The 13,439-nt window shown below is 37.5% G+C and overlaps 1 protein-coding gene across 1 annotated transcript in view; it reads right to left on the reverse strand.

The window, feature by feature from the left end:
• The window catches only part of LOC112246650 (cytosolic carboxypeptidase 6), a 455,449-nt gene extending 447,327 nt beyond the window's left edge, over window positions 1-8,122 (reverse strand). The window contains exons 1-2 of the mRNA XM_024415160.2: window positions 7,945-8,122; window positions 6,564-6,686 (exon numbers count right to left, since the gene is read on the reverse strand). Of these exons, the coding sequence (XP_024270928.1) occupies window positions 6,564-6,686; window positions 7,945-7,987 (166 nt within the window). The 5' untranslated portion in view covers window positions 7,988-8,122. The remainder of the gene's footprint in view (window positions 1-6,563; window positions 6,687-7,944) is intronic.
• Between the last annotated feature and the right edge of the window lie 5,317 nt (window positions 8,123-13,439).

The raw sequence follows: 13,439 nt of genomic DNA on the forward strand, positions 1-13,439 counted from the left end.
AGGAACAAGCCAGTGGATCAGAATTTATCATGGAGTATCAGAAATTGCTGTCTGTCTAGACAGAAAAATACTTTGAAGTCAGATTTATCAGAAAACGTTGTTACTGCGTTTTGCCTTTGCAGGACAGTATAGCATGAGAACCCCTTCTTCATCTCCTGACTACATGTAGTGAAACAAGACCACTCATAGTTGTAACATTGTTATAGATTCAAACAAAAGTTATTGATATTACCATGGTCACAACCATAACCTGTCAACTCCATCTTCCTTATAAAGATAGGATATTAATTTTGGTTCAAATATCTTCCTTTTGGGGCCTCCCGAGTGGGGAAGGGGTCTAAGGAACTGCATCGCAGTGCTTGAGGCGTCGCTACAGACACGGGTTCGATCCCAGCCTGTGTCACTACAGGCCGTGACCGGGAGTCCCATAGGGCAGTGCACAATTGGCCCAGCGTCATCCGGGTTAGGGGAGGGTTTGGCCGGAGGGGGCTTTACTTGGCTCTAGCGGCTCCTTGTGGCTGGCTGGGCGCCTGCAGGCTGACTTCGGTCGTCAGTTCAATGGTGTTTCCTCCGACACATTGGTGCAACTAGCTTCCGGGTTAAGCGGGCGGGTGTTAAGAAGCGCGGTTTGGCGCGTCATGTTTCGGAGGACGCATGACTCGAACTTCGCCTCTCCCGAGCCCGTTGGGGAGTTGCAGCAAAGAGACGAGATCGTAATTCAATATCACAAAATTTTAAAAAGTAATTTTAATTAGATTTTAGACAAAATTGCTATGTAGTATAACACTTGAATAAAGAAGGAAAATATGCAATTTGTGCTGAAAGATCTAATAGAATGGTTATGTTTTTGTTGGGGAAATGTAAATAAAAAAAATTTAAATCGCATTTTACAAATGTTGGTACAGAACTTATTTTTAGAGACAAGAATATGTCTGTTTTGAGTATGTTTTCAACTCTGTCAGTGGCTTGTCAACTCTGTTACTAGTTGCTAAACCCCCTTAAGATTTTTTGTGGGGTAAATATTCAGAAAACATATGTTGATCATTGTTCTGCAATATATGCTTAAACTATTAAAGTATTTGCTGTGCTTAGACATAAAGGATCATGTTTCCTTTATAAATCTTGTTTTATGTTCTGAATCTGTGAATGAAGAAAAACATGCCAAAATGCTGACGAAATTAGCCCTGGAGCATAATACAGTGGCATAAAATTAAACAAAAAGATGTTTGTAGATTTACATTACATATTTGAATAATGTAATGTTAGAATGAAACAATCAGGGCTTTAAACACTTGTTGGACAATACATATAAAAAGCAATCCAGTTTAGTGCATTATATGGAGGAAAAAAATGTATTAAGAGGTTGTTCTTTTACATGGTGTAATAGCTGATTCTTTGGTCTATATAAATACATATTTCAACTCTTGTTATTCTTAAGAAAATATTTGTGAACAAAAAGTTGGGATTGTACCGAGTTATATCATGCTACTTACTCCTCGTAGACTACTTCAACAGATTTAGTAGGCCTTTCAGAGGTATCTGTATCATAAAGAACAGAACTTCCATTTAAAAGACTATTTGTACACAATCATTTGGTCTTATTTTGTCATTCTTTGATGTAATTTAGCAGTCAGCAGTACACAATAATAAACATTTAATCTGTTACCCTATAGTCATGTAAAACTTGCATGAATTAGATTCACTTTCCAAGTTTGGATAAAACATTTCCATCACAAATGGTTAGAAACACAAAATGATCTAGAAGAAAAAAAACGCACACCTATTAAGACGAGGTGCTGGCTAGCGGAGTAGAAACTTGAAAATAAAAGAGAGCCGCACACTCTAAGAGCTCAGATGCTCTGAAGCCATTCTTGTGACTATTGTGACTTTGCCATTGTAATTGTTTGTAAACTTGTGTAGTTAAATTAATCTATGATCGTATGCTATCCATTTGTTGTTTGTATGCTGTTCTTTGTATGACATTTTAATATTTGATTATTAACCAATGATATTAGGTCACTCTTGGCCATGATTACAGACACCTGTGTCTTTTGACACTATATAAACGAGTCATCCCGTAGTGTTTGTGATTATACCCTGATGAAGACAGCTTGGTTGTCGAAACATTGGTATTACATTTTTGCATCTGAACTCTTAGAGTGTGCGGCTCTCTTTTATTTTCTAGAAACACAAAATGCCAAATTTTAATAAACATTCCGGTACAGAACTTTACATCTTTTGGAAGGAAACCCCTGTCGCCCCTTCCTACATTCAGTGTTATCTCATCAGGAAAAACAACACTAGCAAGTAAGGTTGCCCATCTGCACAGGATTTGGCAAGAGCCCAAATGTGATGGGGTGCATCAGCCTGATATTCCATAAAAATGGTGAACGAGAACGCAGACGCATGCAGGTAAGACGGTTGATGAAGTGTGAAGGGAAATGGCTTCCTACAGCAGAGGATACAGTGGTGGACTCAAGTTATCTGCATAGCAAATACAAAAACACTCACTAGCACATCCAGGTCTATGAACAGAGCATCTGTTTAGACCTGATAAATCACTTTTTCTTCCAGACCGGTGACAGACTTTCACCCTATACTCTGGCATACCATCATAATGTCCCTGCCTCTGTCTTTCTCTTAACCTGACTTATTACTAATTACCTCAACTAACATGACTGTACCAACGGAAAGAAGAATAATAGTTAATAAAAACAGCAGTTACTTACAATAGGTCTACAACAAACCAGTGCACTAAACAAGAGGAAATAACTGTTTACCAAAAATCTGTTTACCAAAATACAAAGTTTGCTGAATGACAAAGATGTTGGAATTAGTTGATATAGAGGAAAGATTTTCAAAAACATATAGGCTACAGTATGTTTTAGCTAAATCTTGAATGTGCACAGATGGATGCACAGGTTGTTTTCTAGAAAATTATTTACTGAATAGAATATTTATTTTTAATTTGACTGTTAGATTATTTCTGCTTCTTTGTAACACTAATGGAAATGCGAGCACATATGATTGCTGATTGCTGACTAATATTCCCAATGTAAAGAATTCTGTTTCAAGCACTAATCACACTTTCACATTAAAGCAATGCCATAATTCTGTCTGACATTGATAGAAAAGAACTGTCAAAGAGACATAAACATTTCATTTCTCCATGTAAACATTGTATAACTAATGATAAAGGTCGATGTAATTATAGATACAAATATGTTCCTTTCTCTAAATAAAAACCCATTGATTAATAAACATCCGTAACAAAAATGAAATTGAGGAGCTAAAGAGATAATTAGAACTATTAAAACTCAATTAGCATAAAGGAGTCTCTGGAATGTGCATATTGTTTCTCATACCTCTATATCTACAGGACCATCAATATGGTTTTAATGACTCCTTGAGGAAATAGTCATTATGTCTCTGTACTATCAAAGTCTGCATAATGGAGGTAATTTTCTTGTATTATCTTAAAAAGCAAATGGAGGACTGCTGAAGCATTTTAGTGTGACTCAGACCTGTGGGCTGCAATGCCTATGAAAAGATATACCACTGACCTAATCTGCATATGGTTGACAAGAAACTGAATCTCTCATCTAAATGTAAATTAGGTGTTTTATACCTTTAGTAAACAGCTTACATTGCCATAGTCTGTTTTAATAAACCAATTAGAATTTATTACCAGGGATACTAAAATCTAATAAAATCTCTAGTTTCTAAAATGTATGCAACATGCTGACAGCTGTCCTAAAAAAAAAGCAGCAATATTGGCAGCATGAAACTCGCTGAGTGATATCTCTGCATAAATTCAAAAAAATATGTGTGCTTGAATTCCCATGTTTCAGGCAATACATTATGTTTGAGGAGAGTAAAATGGACTTTTACTGGCATGAAAGTCCATTACAATAAAGCTTGGAGGAGGACATATGCATGTGATCCATACAATAGCCTCTATGAGGGTACTCTAATTTTCTTCCTGTCAGTGTCGTATCATACAGGCCTGACATATGCATGAATTGGAAATGTGAGACATTCACAGATATCACTGTGACTGGATGGAATATGGATGGTAGTTATTTTACCATGTGATACTGTCTAGATATGGATGTCCTCTAAGGCTGCATTTACACAGACAGCCTAATTCTGATCTTTTGCCCAATTATTGGCAAAAGATCTGATCTGATTGGTCAAAACACCAGTTATGGTCAAAATATCAGACTGCCTGTATAAACACAGCCTATAGGGACAATTTAAACACTACATTAACAATAGATCTTGATCTTGAATCCTCTTAGTAAGTATGACAAACACCAGACATGTTTGAAATAAGCTTACACCTTGGTAATATGAAAGGCATTCTTCTTCAACGTAAACACATTGACGTTGAATGTGTGTTGCTACTCAAGGTATGCAATGCCAAATGGATGTATTATGAACAGTCCTCCTTGTTTCTCAATTCCACCAACAAATCAAACCCCAATTATTTACAGAGTGAGGGCTAAGCCCTAAAAAAACGGATTGACAGATACACTGTAAACAACATACAGTATGACCACTGATGTGACAAATTACTAATTCAGTCCTGTTGGCTTACAAGTGGTTAAAAACATTTAGCCTAGCTGTGTTGCTTCATTGAAATAGCAACAGGACATTAATATGACATTAGCGCAGTAACATCAATTCCTCTCCGTTTCCAACTTTGGTAATGCATTTACTGGAAATAGATTAATATCAATTCCATAAATCATTCAGGAGAATTTTCAGACCTAGAGACATCTGGGTAATGTCATATATGTTAGCTGATCCCCGTCTGGGAGCTTAACGCCCATTAATCAATGTCTGAGGGACTCTGAGCATGTCATCTGGGAAAATAGGGAAACGTACAAATAAAATAAAAAGTCTCCTGATTATTTATTCATATCAACCTACTAAAACATATGTTTATCTACCCTCTCCTCTATTCACTCCCCTTGACAGCCCACATGCATAGCTGTTTTTATCCTCATTCATAACTCTGGATCTAGCGTAACACTCCGTTTAAGACATATCCTTTAATCCTCATGGCTCCCGCGATCCTTAGAAGCTCTTTGTTTATCTCTTAACTGACAAACCTCTCACCTGTATGTGGTGCGATGGTGTGACGGACAATAATATATATTATATTGTAGTAATACCGCTATCATGTGAATTTAATTTGATTGACAGTCCCATTTGGTTGTTTAAGCTTACCTTAAAAAGGTGTATCTTATAAACCTATAATTGCCTGTTTTTCTCAGTTTGACGTCTGGGAGAAAAACACAGAGAATCATCTCAGAAGTTTCGAACTCTATCCAAATTACAAACAAAAAAATGTATCAACTTAAAAAGTCTATCCTCTGACAGCTGAACCAAACAGAATAGAAACACAAGTTAAACATCTCATCTTTGCACAGCCAAAAATTGGTTGCCTGTCAAGAATATGAAAACTGTGTATCATCTGTTGAAGACCCTGAACCTAATCTCCCAGCAGAGAATGATATTGTGAATGTTCCACAGGCCCACTGACTCACTGTCACTCCAGCCCAAAGCCGCTCTCTTTGCTGCCCACTTGACCTTGTCACAGGGGAAAGCACTTTATTTTCATTGCGGTGTCATTCATTTGGTTGAAAAGTGCTAAACAAAAGCCATTTACAAAGCATTCTGGAACATATTAACTTGTTTAATTACAGTCTTCAACCAGGAAGATGGACAAGCTAAAAGAGCAGTGACTCACATAGAGCCTTTGAATTTTTTTGTTACCCTTTTTTATATATGATTAACCATTAAAAGCCACAATCAAAGAGATGATTTAGGCCTAATTGATGTATAGAATATTCTGCTTGTATTAATAATTGAGAACATAAAGGCAATATTTAATATAATTTCATTGCTTTGATATGATGCAATTCAAATCACAGAAACATATCTTAGGAAAAAAATACTTTTGTAACTAAAGTATATGAGATCTGTAAAGGAGGATCAGACAGAGAGGATCGCACTAAAAAACTATCTTTTTGTGTTTGTGTGGGTCTTCTTGTATATTAGTAAACATGAAAAAATTGTAGCTGAAAATGTAGTACAATACCCAGAAATATGGTATCTGGTATTGAACAACCTGTCAACCTGCCTTGTATGAGCAAGCATAGCCTACATTATATACATGATTTACTATATCCTTAATCCCACCATCTCTTTGCCATATACTGCCTTTTTTAAATTGAGGGACCGACATTAATGTCATCATGGATTTAGCCGGTGTTAACTTGTGGAGCAGACACTGGCTGGAATGCATTTTTAACCTATTTAGCATTCAGGATTAGACCCACCCGTTGTATAATAGCTTGATAACACTGGATTGTTTTGTGATCCAAAGTAGATTTACATAGCCTATAACTACTTAAGCTAGGTCAAATACAATTGAAAATTAGCCTAATAAGCGTAAGCCTAGTCTGTGTATATATTTACAAATATTAAGTACAAATGTATCAAATGTCACTGTAGTAAATTCTGACATTAGACCTCATTCAGTTTGTACTTACCACTCTCGAAGCAAGCATCAAAGACAAGGTGGCTTTTCCGTGAAACTCCTGTATATCCTGTTGGAGTAACCATCAGCTTGTTCACATTGCCCACTAAGACTTCCTCTCTTCCAGCTTCACTGCCTAGGAAAACCACATATCACTTGTCAAACCACTTAATCTGAACTAAGCTCTATTAAACACCCCGCTATTCTTAAATTATCACATGGGCTAAATATTATATTAAGGCTTATATTAAATTGAATCAGAAGTAGATATGACAAAGTTTCTTCATGCATCGAATGTGGCTAGCTGAGGTTTAAAAAGGGACCATTGGTCCATGCCTGCCTTCTGCATAGTAAATAAGGCATACTGTTGGCAAAGCCTTAACTGAAGTATCCTTGCAGAAATATATCTACATGAATTAGAACAAAATAAAAACCTCAAAGCAACAAAAAGGTGTGATAAATTATTTATTTTGGTAACTTCAGACATTTCACTATTGTAAACAAATGGAATGTTACTAGCTTAAACCTCACAACAATAAACAGCTAGGCCTATAGTCAGGTCTTACAAGTGCTTGGCCCTGTTTGTTGACAGGTGCTAAAGCAGGAGGTTAAATAGCCTATGCCATTTGAAGTGAACATACTGTCCTTTAACTGCAGCTAATACATTAATAATAGATAATAATCTCACTTTATAAATCAAGTCGCAATGCTAGTGTTGCATTTAATTACAGTACAGCCTAGGTAGCTAATACCATGCCATGGATGTTACATATGATGTGGATTCGGATTTAACTCTATGAAGTCAAATATTGTAATTGTAGACTAATTAAAACCCGTACAATGATGTGTACCCACTACCATGCTATTACCATAGCTACATACAGAGGGAATAGACATAGGTAGCCACTACTTCCTCCCACTGCCAGTTGCTGCAACAGACATCGAGTATTTGCTAACGCTGGTCCTGGACGTCGTTCGTTGAGTACAGCGGAACGACGCCCTGGACCAGAGCTAGCTAGCTAAAGTTAGCTGTTAGCTAAACTCATAGCAAAACAGCATAAACTGAATGGCAAGTAGCTAACCCGTCCAGGCAGAATGTTCACGGCAAACAGTTCAATTTGCTGAACATTTTCATATTGATGACACTAGCTAGTAGTATGTATCTCATGTAGCTAAACTAGGAACGTTAACGTTAGTTAGCTAGCTACAGTAACTAGAAGGTTAGCTAGCTGACAAGCTAGCTAGATGTTGATGTTCACAAACGATGATGCGTCGGTCTAGGTGAGTGATGTAGCAATCCAGACTCATGCACTAACTAAATGTGCAGCTACCTTCTATGCACTCTCATATAGGTACTGTGGAGGTATCTAGCTAGAGCTACTGTATTTACACACCGGTGTCGACGTCTCTCACGTTCTCCTCCATCTTCCTTTCCATTTTTGCACAACACACCAGCGCATGACGCTGGCTTAGTGTTGCCACGGCAACACAGCGTGTGGCTAAGGGAGGAGGAGGTTTGGTTTGACATACAGTAAAAGGTCATTGCTAGAACTAATTCAGTTTTTGTCAAATTAACGTACAAATTTGATATTTTTTGCATTTCAGCGAACCCTAACCCTTTTCCTAACCTTAACCTATTTCTCCTAACCTGCTACGCTAATTATTCTAACCTGCTACGAAAAGTAAAAAAAGCTGAATACCTTCTAGCCATGACCGACACCTATTCCTCTCTTTGGATTGGTGGATATTTGAATTAGTGGATATTTCGTTATTTGAATAATATTTTGAATATTCGATGAGGGGTGTTGATGTCAACCATCTCTATTCAATGTAGAGTTAAATACTATGCTAGCCTCATGAATATGCATATTGAAGAGTTATTTTGACTGTCACTGAATAATTTAATGAATTAATACTGCAATGGAATTGTGTTCATTATTGCAATGAAATTGCCATTTCACCGCATTTTGAAACTGAGAGTTTATGACATAGCCTCTCTAGTAATTTAATAGGATCTCTATGGTTTATTCCATTTGTTTGGACAGTGGAAATGGGGGTCCAAGAAATATATATATATATATATATAATCTCTGGCAGTGGAAGTAGGCCTATTTCGGAAATCTAAACGAACGATGTATGGTCCTCTCTCCTCTTTTTAGCTAACATAGAGAACATGGTAGGCTTCAGAGCCTAAACATGTAGCATGAAATGCAATATCTCTCACTCACTGTTGGCTGTGATTCTAAATTATCCACTGATTTATTAAAGCATGAGGATTTCTAGACAATTGGAGCATATGTTATCAAACCAATCAAGCCCGACCCTATTCTCTTTCCATTATTACGGCCGCAGCTGATCCCATGGCACTTATCGTAAGAGTAGGGGTGTTAACCCCTGTGTCATGGCTAAATTCCCAACCTGGCCTCAGTCCATAATGGCCACCTAATCATCCCCCTCATTCCTAATTGGCATATATAACTCCTCACCTCTTCACCTGATAGCTGATGTGTGGTGAGCGTTGTGGCACAAAATGGTTGCTGTACATCACCCAGGGTGGTGCTACACATGTGCGGTGGAAGAGGTGAGTTTCCCCCTATTATGTAAAGCGCTTTGAGTACCTCAGTTGGTAGAAAAGCACTATATAAATCCAATCTATTAGTAGTAGTAGTAGTAGTAGTAGTAGTAGTATTAGCTGCATAAAATGAATCGCCATATGACTCCAGAGCAAGAGACATATAGAATTTCTGTTGTTACTTTTCAGGTTATAAGCTTTGTGTAACAGGAGAAACTGAATAAAGCTGGGAGTAGGACAAGGATTTTTCTCCCTGTGATCATATTTAATGGCAAGCTACAGGCATCTGAACAGCTAGGATGGCATGATTATTTCTTAATGATAAAGAACTGCTGTGCAATATTTCCTTAAAATTGAAAATGTAATAACTGTCCTTCATGGTATGTCATCCCTTAACTCATGCCAATTAATGGGCTCCATGGTGCTGGATTTATTTTTGGACTGATGTTCAATGAAATTACTTTGAGACAAGAAACAAAATCATGTATTATATTTTAAACGCTTCTTGTCTGTGTTGTTCCATTTGTAGACCTACATGTTTCGTTGAATGTACTGTGGACGGGCAATTCCATGTGTTTTTGTAACATTTTCAGTGGACATTATTAAAAGTCGTCCTTATGCATATACAGTGCCTTCAGAAAGTATTCATACCCCATGACTTACGTTTCGATCACACCGACAGCGTCATTGCATTTTGGTAAACCAGAATTACATTCATATCCAATGAAATGCTACATTTGCCATGCAGCTTTGCGTTGCAGAGGAAGTTGCAGTGCGTTCGGTGTGGTGCATGCATTGGATTTATTGAACGTATGCGTCAAACTGTATGCGTAGACTGCTTGACAGAAATGGTATCAGAAGGTGAATGTTGAACTTTTTTTGCATACATATCTAGACGATGCTGCGTACTATTTTGCTGTTGGTGTGTTCGAAGCTACACACCAACAGTTACTGCCTGAACTCTCACTCATCTGCACACAATACACCATAATGACAAAGTGAAAACATTTTTAATTTGACATTTTTTCAAATTGATTGAAAATGTAATACAGAAATATCTCATTTACATAAGTAATCACACCCCTGAGTCAATACATGTTAGAATTACCTTTGGCAGAGATTACAGCTGTGAGTCTTTCTGGGTACGTCTCTAAGAGCTTTGCACACCTGGATTGTACAACATTTGCACATTATTATTTTATTTATTCTTCAAGCTCTGTTAAGTTGGTTGTTGATCATTGCAAGACAGACATTTTAAAGTCTTGCCTTAGATTTTCAAGAGGATTTCAGTCAAAACTTTAACTAAGCCTCTCATGAACATTCAGTATCATCTTGGTAAGCAACTCCAGTGTAGATTTGGCCTTGTGTTTTAGGTTATTGTCCTGCTGAAAGATGAATTTGTCTCCCTGCGTCTTTTGGAAAGCAGACTGAACCAGGTTTTTCGCTCAGATTTTGCCTGTGCTTAGCTCTAATCTGCTTCATTATATCCTTAAAAAACTCCCTAGTCCTTGCCAATGAAAAGCATACCCATAACACCTCCATGCTTGAAAATATGAAGAGTGGTACTCAGTGATGTGTTGTGTTGGATTTTCCCCAACATAACGCTTTGTATTCAGGACATAAGTTAATTTCTTTGCCAAATGTTTGCAGTTTCACTTTAGTGCCTTATTGTAAACAGGATGCATGTTTTGGAATTTAGGAATTTGATTCTATACAAGCTTCCTTCTTTTCACTTTGTCATTTAGTTTAGTATTATGGAATAACTGCAATGTTTTCAGTTTTCTCGTATAACAGCCATTTTCCTCTGTAACTGTTTTAAAATCACCATTGGCCTCATGGTATAATCTCTGAGCAGTTTCCTTACTCTCCAGCATCTGAGTTAGGATAGACGTGTGTGTCTTTGTAGTGACTGGGTGTATTGATACACTATCCATAGTGTAATTAATGACTTCACCATGATCAAAGGCATACTCAATGTCTGCTTTTTCCCCCATCTACCAATGGGTGCACTTCTTTGCAAGGCACTGAGGAACCTCCCTGGTCTTTGTGGTTGAATCATTGTTTGAAATTCACTGCTCGACTTAAGGACCTTACAGACAATTGTATGTGTGAGGTAGTCATTTTTTTTTGTAAAAAAAGTCTAAAAACATAATTCCACTTTGACATTATGGGGTATTGTGTGTAGGCCAGTGACACAAAATCAATATTTAATCCATTTTAAACTCAGGCTGTAACACAATAAAATGTGGAAAAGGTCAAGGGGGTGTGAATGGTTTGTTTAACTTTGCAATCATTGGTTTTTGCATCATTCTGTTTACGTGGAATTGCCCAGATCATCAACTTGGATGTGTCTACCTGGGATTAGGTTTGTATATCTCTGGACTCATCTCAGGGGTATCAAAGTTTTAGAGGATGATGATGAAGCCCATGAACTCCTGACAATACATCTCCACATCTGCACATCTGTACTCCATGCAGATCTGTCATCAAGATTACAGACTGAAAAGCTGATTTAATTAACACATCAATCATCGAAATCAAAAGAAAAGTACAGTCCTGTCCATGATCCTCAGATCATCCTTCGCAAATTATATTTTCAAACTCTCTTTTCATTGTTACTAATTTAAAAATATTTGTATTTATAGCATGACTGAAATTATTTTATTATAAATCCATAATGTTTTCATGGCTACTTTTTTTAGAGATTGCTTCTAGTCTGTCTTTTTAGATGGAACTCTGCATGTGTTTTCATGTGCAGTATTGGAACAAGGAAACCCTTTCTAGTTTGACCATGTAGGCATATAAAGCGCCATCAATGAAAAGGAAGTCATGCAAAATCAAAAGGTAGGACATGTTGGACTGGAATGAACAGGCGGCATGCAGACAGTCACTATGGCGACAGCAATCAAGAGACTCTTGGGACTGAGCAGGTCAGAGAAGAGGGCTTGAGAGGCAGCTGACAGAGAAATCAACCCTCAGACTGGATGATTCAAGTGACAGCTCATCCCAGAGTACAGGCAGCCTGGCTGTCCCCACAGAGACTGTTTTGAGAAGGGTCGTTCCACCTCAAAAAGCACAAGAAAGAGGATTTTGACACCCACCATCTCAGATTGTTCTGAAATTGTTTATGTAGTTAGTAACATATACGATTAGTATTCCTGAAACATTGTTTTATTGAAACATAATTTGATCTCTGAGAAATTGAGCTAAATGATTGCACCCTAATTGGCCATTTTAATTTATAGGATTTCAGATAATGTTCAATGAATATAGTATCCAACATCCGACTTGCACCAAACTTCTTCCTACCAATGAGTAAGACGGGAGATATAAAAAGCCACCCACAGATCCCCACACCCCATGCCAATCCCATCCCAACAACCAGTATACAGTATCTAATTATTCTATGTTTGAGAGGTGCCCTACACTAACCGCTATTTTCAGCTCTCGCCATAGGTTTTGGAAGTGATTCAGATCTGGACTCTTCGCTGGCCACTCCAGAACAGTTCCTCTCCAGAACAGCTCCTATTCTTGAGCCATTCCTGGGTGCTTTTGATGTGAGTTTGGGCTTGTTGTTCTGTTGGAAGACCAACAACCTTCAACAGAGACCCCGTTTTTGGACACTTTGTTGAACATTGCACTCCAAAAACTTGATAAACTACTGATTTCATGATGTCTTGCATACACTCAAGGTCACCAGTATCAGGGTCAGTAAAGTAACCTAGGGCGAGATCTAAAAACAGCAGTTGGTGGAGGGAAACGCCTCAAACATTGAAAAATTGGAACAGTTTGCTGCTGAAGAGTGGGACAATTTTCCAGTAGAATGGTGCAGCAAGCTCATTGATGGCTACAAGTTGCATTTGTATGCAGTTACAGCATCTTTGGCTGTGCAACCAAGTACTAGCTCCAGGGTACCAATACTTTTGTCCATGCCACTCGTCTTTATTTTCTCAATTAAAATTGTTCAACTTAAGTTTACAAAAAAAGTTGTTCTGAAATGTTGAAAATCCAATTACAACATGTGGAGTTATTTTAAAACTTAATATGGAAGTATTTTAGAAAATTGTGCCAATATATTTGCCTGCATATATTTGCCTGTATTGTGATCAGTGACATTTACCATTAAACCCAACCAAACCCAATACCATTACAATTGCAAAACACTATGCCGTCTATGTGTTTGGGACTTTTACCATTACAGACCATTAGAAACCACAACATTTAAACCATTAGAACTACTGTTGCCTAATGGTTTGCTTGTTCTCCAGGAATGGTCTAACAGTAACTAATCAATACCTTTTTTGAAGAGAATGAACC

This window comes from Oncorhynchus tshawytscha, linkage group LG01, assembly GCF_018296145.1.
Source record: "Oncorhynchus tshawytscha isolate Ot180627B linkage group LG01, Otsh_v2.0, whole genome shotgun sequence".
Classification (NCBI taxonomy): domain Eukaryota; kingdom Metazoa; phylum Chordata; class Actinopteri; order Salmoniformes; family Salmonidae; genus Oncorhynchus; species Oncorhynchus tshawytscha.